The sequence below is a fragment of the Rattus norvegicus genome, chromosome 13 (genome assembly GCF_036323735.1).
Source record: "Rattus norvegicus strain BN/NHsdMcwi chromosome 13, GRCr8, whole genome shotgun sequence".
NCBI classification, from domain to species: domain Eukaryota; kingdom Metazoa; phylum Chordata; class Mammalia; order Rodentia; family Muridae; genus Rattus; species Rattus norvegicus.
The window spans coordinates 95186466-95207195 of record NC_086031.1 but is presented as its reverse complement, the minus strand read 5'-3'; the positions used below and the strand labels follow the sequence as shown (position 1 = coordinate 95207195).

Genomic DNA, 20730 nt, shown 5'->3' with positions numbered 1-20730 from the left:
GATCCCAGGCCATCACGCTCTCAGCAAATGAACTACCATCTCCCGTGTTCTGCTACTCGATCCTGTCACATGGTGGATGGATGAGGCACGTGCATAAAACTTCTCCACAATCCTTACCCGCTTCCATGGCAAGATGGCTACTGAAAGCCACTTTGGGAATGCCATACAATTCACCTGGGCCCTCCTCCTCACTGTATCTCCCTTTCCCCAACCCCAGGATGGGCTGGGAGACTGCAGTGAACTGTGTTTTGAACATTCTCTGTCTCATTCCATCCAACTGTATAACTCTGCCGACGCCATGACCCCAGAAACAGGGAAGTAACTTGATGGACCTTCCGACCCACAAAGAATTTCTGGGTCGGTTGTAAAGTCCCAGGCTCACAACAGCCAGATTTCCTTTCCATAGCGGGAGGAGAGTCAGAGGTTCCTCCTACTCCTCCCCATTCTGCACACAGAGGGGTTTCAAGGCTCCTGCTCCAGAGACCAGGGAAGTCTTGTGTGGTAAGGCCAGAAAAACAAGCAAAGAAGCATGAAAAAAGTGAATTTACACAGCCCAGCACTGATGTCTGGAACCATTCTGTGGAGTTACACGGTCACATCCGATTGTCACATCCAAATGGGCTCAGAACTGACTGTCCATTTCCGCCTTACACACCCAGCAGAGCTCCGGGACGCTATGGGTTAAAGTACATCCGACTCCCAAGGGAGCTCACAGACAGGCAGCGGCGGGCACCACACTTGCTCAGTGCCTCATTTCGGGATGAGTTTTGCACCTAACATCTTCCCTCTTCCAAGCAAGCCACGCACCCGCCCATCTGCTTCCTGTTGCTTCAGGAAGTTCACTGGCTTCTCCTTGTGACCCTGCCTCCTGCCAGCAACCTCAGGGACAACTCCCACCAGACTCCCACACAAATCAGGTGGGGAAACTGAGGCCCTGGGAGAGGACCTCAGAATCCCCAAGCCAATTTCCCCAATTCGTTCCACAATGTCCTTTTCCTTTATAATATTATGGAATCTAATTAAAATTTTGTCGTTTTGTTTTAGAGGGGTGTTTGTTTTGTTTTGCTTTAGACAGGAATGATTCTACTTGATATATAGCGTTGACTAGATACGGATAGGAACTGTGCTATATGGCTTTATATGCATCAGAATGAGTAAGTTGGGAAATTAAATTCGTTTAGCTAAGGGCTGGGGAAATAGTTCATTTGCCTACTATGCACGAAGCCCTGGGTTCAATTCCACTCAGACACCTCATTTGGTTCAAAAGTTTATCACTAGATTCGAGAACCTCTAAAATCCAACTGCAGTTTGGAGATGTCTGAGCCCCAGAAGGACTGTGTACACAGAAGGCCTCCTTCGTCCCTGTAACCCTGTCCACAGGGACTTCACAGCCTTATACACTGGAAAAGTATGAGAGTCACCACTTCAGAATCAAACATCTCAGCTACTTCCTCCTGAATGGCCAAGCACCCACACAAAGTCACATGCCCCAACAGACACCCCCGTCTTACTCACTGTAGGCGGAAGATGGCCGATAGCCAAGAGCAGCATCCCTGGAGACAGAGAACAGGTATTAGCATCCAGCACCTATATCTTTGGGAGGCAAACACAATCAGATCCTTGAGATTAAATCACCATTCTACTCCGAGCTGTGTAAAAGAGGATTTTTTTTTTCCCTTCATACATTTGGTGAGTTGCCCTCCTAATTCTTATATTTTATAAGGCAGGTGGGGATTTAAAAAAAAAAATAAGACACGGCAGGAACCAGTCTGACCAATTGGAGAGTACCCCAGCACAGGCCTTAGAGAGGGGAAGAAATATGTGTAGGCTCCATGATCTCTTGGGTCTTACTGCTCTATAAAGCTAGCCTGTTACCATCTGGGAAAGACAAATATTTGCTCATCACTCAGTCAACAGTAACTGAGTACCTGCCAGATATCTAGTGCTGGGGACAAGGTTGTATGAGGCAGGATTTGCCCACGTTTGGCTCAAAATCTAGCAGACGCGTCAATAATTAACTCTTCTATAAAAACCCTAAGCGTCAGAGAGAAGTTGCTGGCAAAGCCCAGGAAATGCACAACCTGCTCTACCTGGAAGCCAATGGAGCTTCGCAGTGAGGGGTCATTTAACCACTATCTCCTTCCAGGTACTTCCAAGTCCTCACATTTCTGTTCATACAGAGGGGAGCTTTCTCCAGAGCTGACCACTCCCAGACCACAGTGCTGTTAGTCACTAAACAAGGGGTGCAACTGCCTAGACCTCCATTAATCATTACTACCAGGCAGAACCCTCTGTCCTCAAGCCACAAAACAACCATCCATGGATACCAACCAGTTCACTTTCAAAGTCTTGTTGCCCTGAGGAAGAAGATGACAGTCTCCGGAATCTGGCCTCACTGCAGACACAAAAGGGAGGGGAAGAAAAGATAAATCATTCTGAAATTTAAAAAGGTTGAATACAACAAGCCCAGTGTTTTGTTTTCTAATCTTAGAGTTCGGGATCAAAGCTATTGACTCTCAGTGGTGGCAGCAAATACGAACTACTTCAAAAACCAGAAGCAACACTCATAAACCCACAAGGCATAAAACTGTGTTGGATGGGCGGTGCACAGGGCCAGGGCATCAAGGGACCACAGCAATGTGACACCCTCCAACCTCAGCGCTGAACTGGTCCACCTGCAGGAACTTGAGGGTGTGGCCTGTTTACAGTACCTTTCCAAACACATCCAAACCAATGTGCAATGCTGCATGTTACCCTACCACAGTGACTGGAATGACAGGAAATAGGGGCTTCATTCCAGAGAAACAGCCTGAGAAAGAGCGGACACAGGGACACGAGGGAGCAGGGGAACAAGTTACCCCTGCACCCGGGAAACTGTTAAGGAAAACTAACAATACTTGCAAAGCCTCATCGTTGGAATGGGTCCCCCTCAAAACACATACACATGGGGCTGGAGAGATGGCTCTGTGGTTAAGAGCACTGGCCTCCTCCAGAGGTCCTGAGTTAAAATCCCAGCCCCACATGATGACTCACAATCATCTGTAACTCCAGTTCCAGGGGACCCCACATCCTCTTGTCGACACCCTCTTCTGGCCTCTGCCAGCACCAAGCACACAAGTGGTACACAGACATGCATGCAAAAACACACATGCATATAAAAATAAAAATTTGTAAAAGGGTGGGCTTCCCCTTTTTGGAGGGGTGGAGAAAGAGAAATGGGGTGGGGGGAGGACTGTGGGGAGTCTGGAGGGAAAGGAGGGCTGATGTTGGGATGTGTAGTGAATAAATTAATTAATGAAAAAAATTAAGGTGAGAGATTGTCTTAAAAAATAAAAATAAGGGGCTGGAGAAATAGTTCCACAGTTAAGAGCTGACTGATCTTCCAGAGGTCCTGAGTTCAATTCCCAGCAACCATATGGTGGCCCACAACCATCTGTAACAATGTAACTCAATGAAGGGTGATGTAGGAGGATCACAAGTTCAAAGAAGGCCTACCTGGGAGGCCAGGACAAAAAAGACGTCCAGGTAGGTAGGTAGGTAGGTAGGTAGGTAGGTAGATAGATAGATAGATAGATAGATAGATAGATAGATAGATAGATAGTGAGAAATGGTGAGAAAATACTAAACTGTGTATCTCAGAGTGAATGAACAGACATGTTAAATACGGTGGTGGTGGTGGTGGTGGTGGTGGTGTGGTGTGTGTGTGTGTGTGTGTGTGTGTGTGTGTGTGTGTGTCTTGTGTGTGCACTCAGGTGCAGATGTATGTGCACACACATGTAGAGACCAGGGGCCAACACACGGCATCTTCCTCAGTGTCTCTCACTGAACCTGGAGCATGGTGCTATGGCTAAGGGGTATAAAATTACGTTAGTAAACTGTCAGGTGCTGTTTGAGCTCCCTGAGAGGCTGTCTCTGGGACTCATCCCAGATCTCACTGCATCTCAGAACCAGACAGCTCTGTCTCAAAGTGTCCTCCAAGACCCCTTGTCAGGGAATGAGATGTCCCTCCTCAGCTCCGTGATGTGGAGGGAAGAAGACAGCAAACTAGCCCCAAGTGTGAATGGTTGTATCCTTAACAGGAAGTAAGCCATCCACACTGAAGACACTTCCCACAGTCTCTCCTGCAGTCTGGACATGCTCAGGCCCATGCTGACTAGGAACTGTCGAAGGGATCTATCTTCTGGGGGTAGAGAAGCATCTCCCTAAATGTACCTTTCTTCCTCATCCCACCACTGCAACATTTCAGAAGATGAAGCAGTGACCATGGGCCCCTGGGACAGACCTGGAGGGGGCACCTGAAGTCTCCACTTGCTTCAAGATGCCTCATCTGACACAAGCTCCAGAGGTCCACAGCAGCCAGACGGAACAGGAAAGTCTGGTTCTAGGACTCCTCTTCACCTTTTGTAAAGTGCTCAGAGCTGTCCCCACCCAGCACGGAACCATAAGGGCCTCGGTCTGGCCAGAGAACCTATGTTTTGTTAACAGGCTTGTCCAACTTGAGCCCTGAACAGGAAGAAAGGCGGGCATCTTCCCCACACCTGCCTTCCTTCTTACTCACTAAGCCAGCCCTGGCCAAGGTAATTAACTTCAAATATGATAGTCTAAGGGAGACAAGACGTGTGCAAGGTGAGCAAGAAAATGGCATCCTCCTTCAGTGGTGACAAAACCCTAAAAGCAATGCTGATCTTCCGCAGCCTGAAACCAGAGCCCCAGGAGACAGAGGATCTCCAGCCCTTGGTTTCCTGTGAACAGAGCTCTAAGCAGTGAGGCCTCACAGGGGCTTTAGTGAGCAACAGAAAGGAAGATACAGCTCCTGGCATAGGCCTGGCTCCAGCCCATTCCAGAAGCACAGAAACATAAACAAACAAACAAACAAACAAACAAACATACATACATACATACATACATACATGTAAGCATACATGCATCAACATACATACATATATTTGCAATGCACACATGTGTATATACAATATTTACACTCAGAAGGATGCACAGACATGCTTACATTCTAGGTAAAAAATGTTCTGGGTTGGGGATTTAGCTCAGTGGTAGAGTGCTTGCCTAGCAAGTGCAAGGCCCTGGGTTTGGTCCCCAGCTCTGTAAAAAAGAAAAAAAGGGGTTGGGGATTTAGCTCAGTGGTAGAGCGCTTACCTAGGAAGCGCAAGGCCCTGGGTTCGGTCCCCAGCTCCAAAAAAAAAAAAAAATGTTCTGCTGTTTTATTTACCTGCCTGCTTCTGATACCAGGGCTATGCGGCCGTAATCCCAGAATTTTCTCCTTATGATGGAAAACACCAGTATTAAAACCTGAAAGGAAAAAGGAAATCAAGTCAAGGTAAACTGTCTGGGCCCTAGGGCAGCCAGACTCAGAGGGCAGAGGACTCCATCCAGCCCAGAAAGAGCCCATAGCTCAGCAGCCTGGCACCTTCCTCCACCGTGCCCACGTCACCAACAGTGTCACACAGCCTCGGGCTTGGATGCAGTCTTTCTAGTGAAGCCTATCACCCACAACAGACCCCAAGTCAGAAGGTGAGGCCTGGCCTGACCAGACTGGAAAGACCACTCTCCTCTTTACCTCATCCCAAAACCTTGTTCTTAGAGTAAAACCCTCACCAGGTTGCCCAGGCTTGCCGCTAACTCCTGAACTCAAGTCCTCCAGCCCTAGCCCTTGGTAACTGAGACTACCTGGCTTGATTTTTTTTAAAATTACATTTCATTAAATTTGTGTCCAATTCTTCAGGGTTTCGGATCCCACACAGCAAGTGCATCCAGTGAACCCTATCAGGCCCTGACACTCTAGGCTGGCCCAACCCCAGAGAGCTGGGACAGAAGAACAGGCCTGTGTGACAGCAACGACCTCATGTGCAGAGGGAGATCCATTTCTGCCTATTAGGTCTAGATGTCTGAGACACTCACCTACCTCCTCAGACCCTTTACCTCTGCCTTGGACAGCTCTCTAGTGTGTCTTTGCCTCTCTCCCCAACTTATATGGGCTTCTCTGAGAGTAAGAGAGGGGGAAAGACATCTCAAGTAGCACAGGCTTGCCTGCTCTGGCCATGTGTTTATTTAGTGCTGGGGTGGAACCTGGCACCTTAGATGTACTAGGTTTTTGAGGGCAGATGTTATTTCATTAAGGGAAATCCACAGCCCTGAATTTCTGGGGGATTTTCTTAAGGTGAGCCGGAAGTGGGTGATGCGTTCCCAAAGACAGATGAGTCCCACTATAGAACACAAGCCCCCTAGGACGTAGTCACCATCTGTCATTGCTTGCCTCTCTGCACATGGTGTAGTCATCTCCCCCACATCTAGGTCTTCTCTGGTTCGAACACAGTCCCCACTTGACCGTATAAATTCCCACAATAAAAATCCAAACTCAGAGGGACTGGAGGTAGCGTGGAATGGTACAGTATGAGAAGACTTAGATTCACTCTCCTGTGCAAATAACGATAATCTTTCCAAATCCATCAAGGTTGTTAAAGCCTATTTGGGTAGCTGAGACAGGAGGATTTCTTGAGGCCAGGAGCTCAGAGACCATCTTCAGCAACATAGTGAGACCCCGTCCCTCACAAAAAAAAAAAAAAAAAAAAAAAATCACATGTACCAGCACAATCTAGATGAAAGTGACTTTCTCCCTAAGCAGCTCCCCAACCCACCTGGGCCCCATTTAGTCCTGCCCAGACCCCTTGACTTGGCCAACTCTTCCCATCTGCCACACCCTGCCTGCTCCCCTCTCTTGGGCCCACAAGCATGGATAACTTCTCCTGCCGGAAGGAGTGTGCTGGGAATGCTTGTTGGTAGTAGGAATTCCATTTTCCCTGAAAGCCAAGGTGGAAGCAGGCAGTTCCCATAGCAACCCTGATGAGCAACTATGTAGCCAACCTCTAGGGCAACAATGTAGACCTTGGTCCTAGGAACCAAAATTAGGAAGAAATGCCCTTCCTGTTTCAAATGGGAAGAATCTTTGTGAACAGACGGTCAGCATTAAGGAAAGAGACACATGTCCCCTTAGGTCAGCTCAAAGAAATCTATTTCTGGTTCTGAAAGCCCCAGGCATCCCAGGGCAAAAGGAAGCACCACTCACACACTAGAAGTTGCACATGGGAGTTGGGGATTTAGCTCAGTGGTAGAGCGCTTGCCTAGGAAGCGCAAGGCCCTGGGTTCGGTCCCCAGCTCCGGGAAAAAAAAAAAAAAAAAAAAAAGAAGTTGCACATGGTCTAACCTGGTCCATAGTCTCCCATTCCCATCTCTCATGCCACCCACCCTGAGGGCCAGTGAGATAAGACAGGACTGGCTAGTGGCTGTGTAATCTGGATCACAGTGACACACAAGGCCCTACTCAATCTCCAGATCCTCTGTGGAAGGACGCATTACAATGTTTCCAGAACTCAAGGTCTACCTACTCCATGTCCAGGGTCACAGAACCTCAGGTGATTTCCTAGAAGGTCCTAGAGAACAAGGGGTTAAACACATAACTGAGAGGGGATCTTACCAGAAAGCAACCAACATCTAGGAGCAGGACAGTGGGGATGCCTCCAAAGGTGACCCCTTGGAGCACAGTGCTGTTTTTGGCTGAGTTGTAGCAATAGGAGTCATTGGGACGGTCCCCAAGACCCAGACGCTCACGGATAGATACAGCCTTAGATGGCCAGGGATCCAGGAATGGGGAGCTGGTCATTATGTCTTCTCTCCCTAGGAACAAGAAGTATAAGGACAGAGTGTGAACTTGCAGTTCTCCACCAGTCAGTGCTGTCACAGCTAAGGTAAGTGCTTCCCATCTTCCCAGCCCCACGCAGGTGGGGCACAGAACCAGGAGAGAGTGAGAACCATCAGCACAGAGTCAGGAGAGCCCGACTTCTCTCTGTGCCTGGTAGAGTCATAAAGACTAGCTCCATTTGCAGGGACAGCCTAGAAGGTCAGATTAGACGACCAGTTCAGGGATACAAAGAGCAGATGCCCCAAAAAGGAGTAAAGAAGGTGAAGGGGTGGGGGTGGTCAGAGGTAGCCACTGTTAAGCTTCCTCTAGCCTGAAGTACTGCGGGGAAAATAACTGGGAGTCCTCAGGGCACTGAGAAACAGACAGGAGAGAAGAGAGAGATCCACAAAAGCTAGGGAGGGGAAGAAACCTCAGCTGCCAGCTGAGGAACAGCCAGGGACACTGTTGGTCCATTAGAGAGAACAAGAGCCCACTCCGGCTATCCTCAGAATGTCAGAGCTGGGGTCTCCAAGGCTGGTTGGCTTTTTCTTGGAATCCAAGTTCCAGACACTTAATATCCACTCATCTCCCAGACTAAGAAGCTTGGTGCCACAGGATGGCACCTCCAACCCTGAGTCGCAGAGCCTGGGTCTTCGCTCTGTAACTGAGACCACAGAGGGCTTCCCAGAGAGGCAAAAGTGGGCGGGGCAGTCAGAGCAGCGAAGCCTCCGCCCTCTGCTGGGCAGGGCTCAGGGCACAGCTGTGCTCAGCCCCACCCTCTTATGGTCATGCCTCCCCTCTAACAGAAGGTTCAGTGTTTCAAATAGGCACAGCCGCAGGCTGTGCGCTGACTCCGAAGGCTTCCAGAACCCCTGGCAAATTTAATGGAAATCTACAGTCTGTCCCCTGGCACTGAAGCCCAAGGACTTTGGTGCCCGGGTTCTGGCCTGCTTTTCACATCGTTTATGAGTGGGAAGTCGTAAGAAACCACCTCCCTCCTTAGGCTGCCACCTCCCAAAGTCTGCTCAAATCGTAATTCTCAGAGCACTTCCTTCCTCAAAGTCTGTTTCTTCTGCCTGCAAGAGTGGCACAAGTATTAGTGACAAGAAAAGAGGGTATAACAAACCGGAAGCAGATGTCTGAACTAGGAAAGTGCTGGTAAGGTGTTCTGGGTTGGGTGGGGTAGGGTCCCAGTTCTTGACTACTGACCCTGCTGTGCAGACACACAAAGACCCACACACACATGCCTGTGCAGACTCACATATGCAACACACACACACACACACACACACACACACACACACACAGAGAGAAGCTCAAGCACAGACTCACACTTACAATGTGCCTGACAGAAGGTGAGGGAAGCATGAGGGAGGAGACTGGGCTTAAGAGACTGGATCACTTTCTCCTTCTATACGGAACTTCTGGTGGCTGGAGGTAGACATGTGTTTGGTGCCATAGGGTTAGTGGCTGAAACGAATGGCACTTCTACCTAGAGCTGACGTTCCTGCTTCTCTCCTTTAAACCTCACCCACAGAAGCAAGGAATGGTCTCAGAAGACCTGCCATCCCAGCACTCAAGGAAGAAATAGGATCAGGATTTTAAGGCCAGCCTTGGCTGCACAGAAAGCTTGAGTCCAACAGACAAGGCTCCAGCCTCAGGGCTGACACCTCCTGAGGTTCCAGGCACCCAGGCACTGATGGAAATCTCTACATAAGGCTGTTTCAAAGGGGAAAAAAAACCACCAGGACATCAATACTTCGAAACATCCCTGTCTGGTGATGCAAGGCTGCGTTGTTGACACACTTAGTGAGGAAGGACTGTGGGCATCCGCTGGAGAAGTCCTCAGCTGGGTCAGATCCTCCCACCGCCCACCCCAGACAGCTCCAAGTCTTAGTGAGTCAGTCAGGCCTCTGGCTTGCTTCTCATTTCCTGCTAGGCTGTCCACTTAACCTGCCCCTGCAGCACCAACATCCACACACTGTCCTGATGCCACCAGGGTCACATAAGTCACAGGGGAGCCACTTTCTTCCAGTTTAGGGTTTTAGAGCAGAAACCCTCTCCACTCTGCTGTTACTCTGAGGCCTGCCCAAGTGACTCTCATCCCATTTTCTGGTCTTGCCCAGTGAGTTTCTTCCTACCTGTCTCTGCACCTAAATTCCTAGAACAAGTTCTCCACCACCTGCCAGGGTTCCTCTGTGCCTCCCTGTTCCTCTCTCCTCACCCAGCAGGACTGGCAGCTCCAGGCTTCACATCTCTTGTCCATTGGAACTAGGCCCTGCCAAAGTCAGGAGGGCCTCTCTCCCTCTGGTGCTTGAGGTGGCATACCAAGCCAAGGCCTCATCTAGACACCCAGAGGGCTGCTGTAGCACCTCAAGGTGCCCTAAAGCTAAAATTAGGGGAAATGAGCCACCACAGAACAAATAAAGAAGGCTCAGAAAGAGAAAAGGAAAAACATCCTCATAAATGCTCCCAGACAGAATGCCGTCCCTAGGAAGGGAGGGGCTGGGGCGGTGCTGGGGGTAGGAAGGGTGACTCACCAAAGTCTCTTTCAGGGGCCTGGAGAAACAGAGGAGCCTTGACCCCCGGAAGGGTTCCTGTGGCTCCCTTTCCCTAATGACCGGCCACACTCCTAAGTCATTTTTCTCTTGCCAAGCAGGTTTCCCAGGAGAATCTACAAAGTTTGGTAAGAACTAAGGGAGGCTGGGTATGTTGGTACACACCCATTAACCACAACACTCAGGAGGCAGAGGCAGGTGGATCGCTGTGAGTTCTAGGTCATCCAGGGCTACCTAGTAAGACCCTGACTCAAAAACAAAACAGAAGAACTAAGGGAGGTCAGCCAGCAGAGAAGACAGCCTGGGCACAGGCAGGTCCAGTCTCAGGCCTCCTCAACCAGGTGGCCTTCTGCCTGGTGCAGTCACCAAGGGCAGCTGCCCTGCCTTGACATCCTCCCCACCCACTCCCACCCTCCAACCTCCACCCTCCCACCCCACCCCCACCCCCGTGGGCTAGAATCAGGGAAATCAAATACAACAGAGCAAACAAGGAAGGCTTGGAAAGTGAAAGGGTGAGAAGCCAAGTGAAGGCCTTTGAGACCCACAGTCCCAGACCCTAGGCTCCTCCAGTTGGAGCAACCTGTCCCCACCCAGCAGCCGCAGGAACAGGCAGAGGCTGCTACTGAAACATTCCCTAGGCTCTCCATGAGCCCGACAAAGCTTTCTTGCCTTTCCGAAGGAACATCTCTGAGAGGGCAGGGGAAACACACTCACCAAGGGGCAGCCAGGCCAGACAGAGGAGGCACTGGGTGTGGGGAGGAAATCAAACAAGTCCCCGAGGGGCGGGAATGGTGCTCAGGGCAAAGCGCAAGCCTAGAATGTGCAAGGCAAAAGGCTGTATTCCAACCCCATCACTACGCGGGGTGAGGGGGCCTTTTAAAAAGCAATTCGACACTGTGGTCTCAGGAGCCGTGCCTAGGTACACACACTTTGCAACAGTCACCATCCCACATCCAACGAATACTCACACATGCAAACAAATGCTCAGCACCCCACCATCTTCTCATTTGCACCCCAAACTCTCGACGGGACAGGCCCTGGGACCCAATCAGAGCTTCGGGACAGAAAAGATGTTCCCAGGCCTTTTACAAAAGTCCCTACAGCTGTTGGCCCCTGTTTGGGGCTGAAAGACAACAACTCCACCTCACCCGAGGTGTCAGGTAGCCAGGCTTATCGGGTCTGGGTAAGTGAGTTGTTGTCGGATCCGGTTTCTTTGCCGTGGCAGCTCGTCCCCCCCCCCCCCCCCCCGCCTTTCCCCAAGTCCCCAGTTTTCCTCCACCAGGTGCTACCAGGGCAGGAATGAGTGATCACCCAGACCGTACGAAGCGCGCTCAGGCCGGGTCTAGCCCGGTAAGAATTAAAGAAGAGAGGGCTCCGACGTTGCCCTTTGGGTTAGGCGGGGAGATCGGACCCCACAGACAAACTCCAAAGCCCACGGAGGAGGTGGAGGGAAGGATCCGCCACGCAGCCAAAGGCTGTCAGGAAGTCCCAGCGGCGCGGGATTTGATTGGCACTCTCTAGCCACCTACCCGGCTACTGTCACCAGACAGTCCCCGGGGAAGGCGACCCGAGGCACCCCGCCCCTCGAGGACCGGGGCCGGCGCGTCCTGGGAGGGTCCGGCCTCCGTCTCTGCTCCCCTTCCCACTTTACCTGCGGCGGTGGCGGCGGCGGCGCGGCGCGCGCGCCCGGGGGAGTGGTCAGTCCGTACCTGGCGGGGCGGGGCGGCGTCCCCACCACTTAAAAGTTACAAAGTGAAACTCCGGCGCCTCCTGCACATGCGCAGAACTGTTTCCACGCGTTGCCTAATTTGGACTCTTGGCTCCCGCCGGCGCCAGCTGAACGTTGAGGACTGTGCGCCGGGCAGTGAGCCTCTCTGTGGTTCTCTGACTCTGGTCCACGCGTGGCCGTCCTCACGGAGGTCTACGGGCGGAACCAAACCAGCTGACGCCCACAAGGCTGGGAGAGCGTGTCCCGACTGTCTCTCTGTGCCCTAGCACATCCCCACTGAGAGGACACTGGGCCGTGTCTAGGATGGTTGCGGCGTTGGAGAGCATCTGCAAATGTTCGTGATTGAATGTCCGCAGGAACTTCTAAGCTGGCCCAGTTGGGTTGCAGGGCGGGGGAGCACCAGGACACAGTGAACCTACGCTGCTCTGCTTCCAGCCATCTGTAGCCAAGAGAGCTTGAAAGTTCCAAAGCTCTGTCCTGCTCCCAAATAAAGTACAGCATTTCCAGCGTTCCCTAGGAACACACGTTACACATCCGTCCCGGCTACCAACGTTGCCAACTGGGACCAAACCCGCTGAGCGTTGGGTATGTTCTGGCTGGGACTTGGAGGTTTCCAGCTAACCAGCAGCCACTACACCTGATCTGTGCCCTCACGCAGGGCAGGACCAGCGCTGGATGTGTTAGAGGAATGGAATAAGGACCCTGGCAGGGCCACTGCCACAAATCACCCACTTGCAGGCCTCAGTTTCCACAAGGAAAAGAGTGGGACCAAAGCTTCTGTGGAGTTCTTGCCAGCACTAACACCGCCAAGCCTGAACAGCTCCTCCTTCCCCAAGGCACAGCCGCCTCTCTGACCTCACTTCCACGCCCGAGCTTTCATCTTCTACAGTAAAGACAAAAATACCCTCGCAGCCTCCCTGGTCCTGATTCTAGCCCAGCCAGCGGCTATCTGAAAAGGGTTGCCTCTTTCCTGTCTCAGTTCTCTGTCTCTTCCGACTTCCATCCCCCATCCCCGTAAGCACCTAGCTAATAGTTAATTTCCCAGAGACTTCCTCTGTCCTTGTTTCTTTGTTAAGGACCCCACAACCAGCTTCTCTAGGTCCCGGGCTGTAGGCCCCTGGTCATTCCCTTGGCTCCTCAGATTGGCTCTGACTGATCTCCTGGCTCTCATTCGACACATCTTTAGTCCTCATTTCTGCTTTTGTTGATGATGCTGACACCTGCCTGGTCTGTGCCCTGGGGTCTAGCCCCAGTTATGTTAGGATAATGTTGTGACTACCAAAGAAAAGGTTCAGAGCCTGTGATGAGGGGAAAGGCTTTCCATGTCTGGTCTGCAGTATGTTACAGTTGTCTCAAAATCCAGAAGACTGCAAGGGGTCAGAGTGTGTGAGCTGACAAAGCCCAGAGATGTAGCTCGAGTGGGCAGAGAGTTTGGGTAGCATGCATGATACTTAGTGAGCCATAAGCTAGTCATGGTGGCACAAGCCTGTAATGTTATTACATCATTCTGGTGCATCATTCTGGATGAGGACACGGGAGGAGAAGTTCAAGATGTAAGCTCAGGGCATAAAGGTGCTTGCCACAGAAGTCTGACTAGCAGAGTCTGTTTCTCAGAACCCACTGTTGAAAGAGAGAACCGGCTCCCTAAAATTTCCATCTGACTTCCACAGCACATGCTGGCACACCATGGGCACACACGCGCACGCGCGCGCGCGCACACACACACCCACACACACACACACACACAATTTAATATTTTAAAACATTTAAGGTCAGACGGACAGCGGTGGTGCATGCCTTTAATCCCAGCATTCAGGAGGCAAAAGCAGGCAAATTCCTGGGAGTTTGAGGTCACCTTTGCGTACAGAGTGAGTTCTAGGGCAGCTGAGACCACACAGAAAAACCCTGTCTGGAGAAAACAAAAAACAAAAATAAAAAAATTAAAACCAGGTAAGGTGGTGCACACCTTTAGTCCCAGCACTTGTAAGACAGACACAGGCAGATCTGAGTTCCAGGCCAGCCTGGTCTTCAGAGTGAGTTCCAGGACAGCCAGGGCTACACAGAGATACCCTGTCTTGTCTTGAAAAAGAAAAAGTGGACTGGAGAGGTGGCTCAGCGGGGTTAAGCACACTGACGGCTCTTCCAGAGGTCCTGAGTTCAATTCCCAGCGACCACATGGTGGCTCACAACCATCTGTAATGAGATCTGATACCCTCTTCTGATGTGTCTGAAGGCAGCTACAATGTACTCATATATAATAAATAAATAAATCTTTTAAAAAAAGAAAAGAAGGGGGTGGGAGAAAAAAAAAGTTAAGGTCATCTTTGACTGCATTGGAGTTAGAGGCTATCCTAATCTATATAACACCTTTCTCAAAATAATAATAACAACAATAATAACAACAACAACAATAATAATAAACAAATAAATAATAACAGACAGCTACATAGTAAGGCCCAGTCTAAAAAAATAAATCTAGGCTAGGGTGTGAGTTGAATTAGCCATAGGCCTGGTTGTACCATTCAGTGTGTAAAGTAATTATTAAATTATTGGTTCCTTAAACCAAACCTATGGAAGGTAAGGGTTGCTGCTTTTAGGGGATCAAGACTAGAAAATTCAGATTAGACTAGAGGATATGGAATTCAAGATATGGAATTTGAAGCCAACAGCTGTGCAGACTTGTGGGGAGACTCAGAGAGCCATTCACTGAGCTGAGACACTGGTCAAGCTTATTTCTTAAAAGTCTCTGTATACGTGGCATCCTACCATGGCACAGCCAATGCTGTGAATACCACTCCCTATGTCAGTCCGAGAGGAGTGAGCTCCAGCCTTCTAGAATTAGGACTTGACTTTTTTTTTTTTTATTTGAAACAAGGTCTGACAGTGTGGTAGTGACTGGCTTGAAGCTCCCTATGTAGACAGGATGGCCTCAAACTCAGATCTGCCTGCCTGTGCTGGGCTTAAATGTGCATGCCACCACATCTGACATGATAAGGGTTTGGTTTTTTTAAATTTATTTCTTTATGTATGTGACTACACTGTGGCTCTTTTCAGAGACACCAGAAGAGGGCTCCAGATCCCTTTAAAGATGGTTACAGCCACCATGTGGTTGCTGGGAATTGAACTCAGGACCTCTGGAAGAGCAGTCAGTGCCCTTAACTACTGAGCCATCTTCTCCAGTCCAGGTTTGTTGGTTGGTTGGTTTGTTTTCTTGGTTCTTTTTTTTTTTTTTTTCCGGAGCTGGGGACCGAACCCAGGGCCTTGCGCTTCCTAGGCAAGTGCTCTACCACTGAGCTAAATCCCCAAGCCCTGGTTTGTTTTCTTAATGCAACCAGAATTGAAAGAAAACCCTAATTGCAAGCCCAGAAAAGCCAAAATCTCAACAGCAAACAAAACATTTCTATCTTAGGTCTGAAAACCAGATACCACCACAGACTGGGGTCCAAATGAGTATCAGTCTTGGCTTCCTTTATCGTTGAAACCCCCACCAAGCGCAAGGCCCTGGGTTCGGTCTTCAGCTGGGGGGGGGGGGATCCCCACCCAGTCTTGGCTAAATCAAGCTCTTTAGTTCTCAGTTATGCTGACCTAACGCCTTTCTTTTTCTGCCTCAGTTTGCACAGATGTAGGTAGTCTAAATGGAGAAACGAGCCAGAGCTACACAAAGAAATCCTGTCTTGAGAGGAAAATAATAATAATATTATTATTATTAATAATGAAACAAAAACTTACAAAGCAAAACATATTTTATTCCCATCTAGCAAAGCTGGTATTACCTAGTTTGATACACTTGGGTCTTAGGTCCAGAGACAAGACTGGGGCTCAGCCCAGATACAGGGACAGATTAAGGGAGCAATGGCAGTTCGGGATTCTGTCCTTAGTTTACGGTTTCTATACAGGTAAGTGCTTCGTATACAGTGCAGTAAACAATATGAAGGACAGAGACCACTAGGTGGCGCCTCCAGTGGCCAGCGAGTCACATTCCTTGAAGGTAAAATTTAGGGATGGGGCTGGTTCAGAGGACCACGCAGAGCATTCGCCCCTTAGGGATTTAGAATCCCCATCTCTCCCCGTATATTACCGTCACGTCCTTGGGGAGGCCACGCCCTGTGCCTATGGCTCCAGCCTCCTGGGTATGAGCGCCCCATCCGAGGCACAGCTACACCTCTGCACCCTCATGTTGGGCAGGCTGACCACTTGAGGCCTGGTCCTGCCGTCCTCCTTTATGCTGACAATCAGGGGCAAGGAAGTCATCTCTGAGGCCACACACTGCCGAGGCCCCAGAAATGGCCACCTGATGGTCAGGGACTCTGGTGGCTGCAGGCAGCTGCCCACACATTCGTAAGTCAGGAATCCTGGGGGTTCTAGGATCCAGTTCTCAGCCCACTTCATCCCCTGCAGGTCCAGGTACATCTCTTGGCGACAGCATCGGGTGCCTTCAGTCACTGGTGTCTCGGGGTCACAATTGCCTTGAGCCCTGTTGGGTGAGAAGTCAAGAAGTCAGTTGAGGCTCGGCTGAGATCCTGGCATTCTGTGGAGACACTAAGATCTTGCTCTGCCGGAATTGAGGAACTGGGCTGGGTGTGTAGCTCATTAGGAGCAGTTTTCTGGCCTAGATTTAAATCCCAGTGCCACAGCAAAGAAAACAACTGAATACTGAATATTTATGTGGGGATGAAATAGCTAAGAAATAAAAAATAAAATAAAATAAATCCTATTTACTGGGAACTTCCTAACAGTCAGAGGAAGCTTTTCTAAATATTCTCACATTCTGAAATTTTGTCATTTCACAGTTAGGTCAAATTCCTCATTTGTCTCTCGATTTTGCTTGTAACTTAACCCACAGTGCCTACCCATAGTCCTTGAGGTCCAGCGTGTGCAGCTCCAGCTGTGGCTCGCCCAGCCCCTTGCCGTCCGGCGTCCCCTGCGCCGCGAACCGGACCAACTTGTGTGCGCTCCAGGTCCCCGGTCCCAGATGCTCCCTCTGCACCGACACCTGGAGCAGCAGCGGCTGCCTCGGCCGGCTCAGCTGCTGCCAGAAGTTCACGGCCTCGGTCACATCGAAGACCTTCCAGCCGCTCTCGTGGATGGACACGAGCCTGAGACACAGCAGCGCGCGTCAGGCGAGAGGACTGGCAGGCTTTAGGGAGACCCTGAAGGAGTCTGTTCCATTCCGTTCCCACCCCTATCATCTGCTACTCCCCTCCCTCTGCAGGGCCGAGCCCTGCACTTTTTTTTCCCCCTGCACTTTCTAACGCTCCTAATACGAGAGAGAGAGAGAGCGAGCGCTTATACCTAGAATCGATAAGGGCGGTACGGTTGGAGCCATCCTCGCGGAAGCGCAGCCATTCAATGGTGACCCGAGCCCGGGCGCTGTGTGGGGACAGCCTCTTTTGCCTCCGGAGAGCTGTTCTGGGCACAGGCTCCTGGAACAGCCGCAGCACAGCCTGCACCAGCTCACTGTTAGGCGGCAGCCGCTGCTCCATGCCGAACACCAGCAGGTGACTGGAGGTCTCTGACACCAGGAACCTGCCTGCCACCTCTGTGGACAAGGACAGAGTCAGCCCGGCCTCTACACCCAGGGTGGCAAGGACCCAAGGCCAATAGCCAAGATTCCTTAGTAACCCTCAGGGAGAATTGTGAGCAGGAAGCCCATGATCAACGTGAAAAAGAAGTGTCTCTATATATCCAGGAATTGTAAATTTTGCAACGAGGCCCTGAATGCTAAAGCAATCAGTGGGGTTCTCTTTTTCTTACTGTTTCTCCCACCCTTAGTGGTGACTTTGGAACCCTGTGCAAGGAAGGAACTGGTTGGGCTCAAGAGCATAGCAATGCTGGGTTCTTCCTGGAAGGTTTTGGGAGAAGATGGGGGGCAGTACAGAGTCAGGCTGCAGAGGCTAGAGAGAGAAAACCCAAGATCACTGTGGAGCCGTGCCTTTCTTCTTTTTTTTTTTTTTTTTTTTTTTGGTTCTTTTCTTCGGAGCTGGGGACCGAACCCAGGGCCTTGCGCTTCCTAGGTAAGCGCTCTACCACTGAGCTAAATCCCCAGCCCCCGAACCGTGCCTTTCTTTTCTATTTTTTTTTTTTTTTTGGTTCTTTTTTTTCCGGAGCTGGGGACCGAACCCAGGGCCTTGCGCTTCCTAGGTAAGCACTCTACCACTGAGCTAAATCCCCAGCCCCGAACCGTGCCTTTCTTAAGGGACAGATGCTCTTGCCGGGGTTCTGTTCGGCGGAACAGGAGTCTGCGAGCATCTTTGTAGGACTGAACACTGGGGCAAATGTTAAGGACGTTGTCGCGTTCCTAAATGGCTCTGGCCAGTGCGTTCTCAGGATTGCTGGGTGGTTACCTGTGTGGCCAGTCACACCTCTCCTCAGCAGACATCCCCACTGCCTGCCTGTTCAGAACCAGCAACTTATGTCTCCAGACCGAGGTACCATAGGACAGTAAGTTTTGTTTTGTGCCCAACTGAGGGCTGATTCCAGCTGGAAACGGCTGTGCCACCATGAAGGCCCATGCTATCCTCTGTCCGTGGTGAGACATAGTCGCTATTCGAGGTGCTCCTTAATTTACCAGCAAGCACAGCCCCCCCTTTTTTTATCCCGAGGGTCCTTCAGTGCACAGCCAAATCCCCAGTGCCCAGACCCAGACCTGCTCCCCTCTCACAACTGCCTCAGACTGTGTTCCCCCATGACTTCGACTCTCAGCCCCACAAAGTAAGGGCCCATTCACACTATAGACGGAAGGCATGATCAGCCCACCTTTCCTAGAGACCAAGGACAACCGGGGAGGGCTCACCTCGAAAGTTCTGGCTAAACCTCTTGCCTCGGGAGCGGCTGTCATGGCTGTGCTGGAGCAGGGCCACATACTGGGCCCTCACATGCGAGGGGATGACCATTCCCTCCACATCAGCCTTGTCCAAGACTGGCGGTCGATCAAGCCGCAGCTGTTGCAGAAGGCTGCCCAGGACCTGCTCTCCAGTCAGGGCTTCTCCAGGGCTAACCTGGAATAGTGCCCAGAGTGCCCAACAGAGCCATAGGAACCGCATGGTGCTGCCCAGGAAGAGAACCTGTAGCTCTTGTGTCCCTCAGGTGTCTTGAAAGGGTCTTGAGTCTGCTGAGGGCTGGTACAGAACAGCTTTATAGCTGGTCCTGGGGTGGGGGGCAGGGAGGAAGAAAGAGAGAGGTCACACCCCTGGGACCTCCTGGGAGCTCAGCATGAATCAAGCCCCTGAGCCCTGAGGAGGGGCAGTCTAGAAAGGACACAAAAGCCTGTCTGGACTGAGAACATCTGGTCACCACTGTCTGTTAGCCATATACTTCGCCATTGACTTAAGGGTGTCTGACCAATTAGGACATTCAGGGCCGGAGGTGGTAATAGCTCAGTGGTAGAGCACCAGCCCTGCACACAAGAAGCCCTAAATTCAATCCCAGCATGGGTTGGGAGGTGTGTCCCGAAGGAGCGTGGAGGTCTCGTTCTCGGCTGGGTGCCTGCTCCCAGCGTCTGGAATGTGCACCTGTAGTCTCGTTCATTCTGCTTCCAGCCCCTGGAAAGAACCAGATATCAATCAACACCTGGGCTCTCCAGCTGACTGCCTTCCCAGTACACCTCGCCAGGTGTCCAAACGGCGTCTAGGGCTGTTAAGACTCAAACTGCTCCAAGGCCCTGGGTTCGGTCCCCAGCTCCAAAAAAAAGAACCAAAAAAAAAAAAAAAAAAAAAAGACTCAAACTGCTCCACTTTAGAGGGTTTGGGGGACTTGGGGCGGGGGGGGGGGGTTCTTCCTTAGTCACAAAGTCTGGGACTAGCCAATAAGAAACCCATCCTTTCCCTTTCTTGCTGAGTTAGAGTTGAAAACCTACCTGCTCCCAATCTCTGAACCAAAAGAACAGCGGTTCAGAGAGGGGCAACATAGTTACGATCTTTATGGGTGCCCCTGTAGAGCTTTCCACATCTCTATTTTCTTCCAAGTCCTGCCCAGGCTCTTTTTTTTTTTTTTTTTTTTTTTTTGGGGTGTGTGTGTGTGTGTGTGTGTGTGTGTGTGTGTGTGTGTGTGTGTGTGTGTGCCCAGGCTCTTGAAGAGAGCCAGATATGGGTGTGTGGCTGGGGTGGGGATGGGGGGATGGGGTGTGTGGTTCTACAACGACAGAGTATACCGAGCCTTCTCCAAAACACAGCTGGGATCTGTGGATTTGCGAGCCGGTTTTAGAATTCTACTGGAGAAATAGAGTTGAGCAACCTACTGGGTTAGGGCTGCTAAATAAAACTCGTCCGGAATTTGGGACTGATTACACTAAAATATTAGTCATTGTTTACCTGGGATTTGCATGACACGAGTATCTAGAGTTTTTATTTGCAGATTCTGACAATCTTAGTCCGGGGGCTACGGAGAGAAACGGTAGTGGATTGTCAGACTTGTCCTTGAGTTCCCCCCCCGCCCCCCCCTCTCCAGCAGGGCTGCCCTTTGTTATGTAGAAAAGCAGCTGCCTTCCTCACCACTCCTGCCTGGGTCTGACCCTGGTCAGGTTTGAGATTAGGAAGCAGCCCCCAGACCCGGAGAGGGGACCCCTGGAATGAAGCTTGCAGCTCCTGGCACGACACCTTTCTTGGCTCCAGGCCAGTGCTCAGGACCCAGGGGTGGGCAGTAACCTGATCATGCCCGGAATGAGGGCGAAGGTAAAAGAGAAGCCTGGTATTCCCTACCTCTCTCTGGCTCCAAACAGAGGTTGGGCTGCAAGGGAAGCCTGGGGCAAATGC

General features: G+C 50.9%; 2 protein-coding genes and 1 long non-coding RNA gene across 9 annotated transcripts in view; 1 reads left to right on the top strand and 2 right to left on the bottom strand.

Annotated features, from left to right (window-relative positions):
• The window catches only part of Tmem63a (transmembrane protein 63a), a 33622-nt gene extending 20749 nt beyond the window's left edge, over positions 1–12873 (bottom strand). The window contains exons 1-5 of one of the 7 annotated variants that reach the window (XM_017598727.3): positions 11961–12873; positions 7490–7689; positions 5228–5307; positions 2332–2395; positions 1516–1553 (exon numbers count right to left, since the gene is read on the bottom strand). In XM_017598727.3, coding sequence (XP_017454216.1) covers positions 1516–1553; positions 2332–2395; positions 5228–5307; positions 7490–7675 — 368 coding nt within the window. In that variant the 5' untranslated portion in view covers positions 7676–7689; positions 11961–12873. The other 6 variants (NM_001134496.2, XM_006250365.4, XM_006250364.5 and 3 more) reach the window with 6 other exon arrangements.
• Positions 8585–12394, top strand: LOC134481606 (uncharacterized). The gene is made up of 2 exons (XR_010057309.1): positions 8585–8851; positions 9231–12394. It is a non-coding gene; the product is annotated as an uncharacterized LOC134481606 (long non-coding RNA).
• Positions 12874–15707: 2834 nt separating the features above from the next.
• On the bottom strand, positions 15708–19105 carry Lefty1 (left right determination factor 1). The gene is made up of 4 exons (NM_001109080.1): positions 18774–19105; positions 17273–17519; positions 16831–17076; positions 15708–16454 (listed from the first exon to the last, which is right to left on the bottom strand). The coding sequence occupies exons 1-4, from the start codon at positions 19021–19023 to the stop codon at positions 16091–16093; spliced, it is 1107 nt and encodes a 368-aa protein (NP_001102550.1). The 5' UTR covers positions 19024–19105; the 3' UTR covers positions 15708–16090.
• Between the last annotated feature and the right edge of the window lie 1625 nt (positions 19106–20730).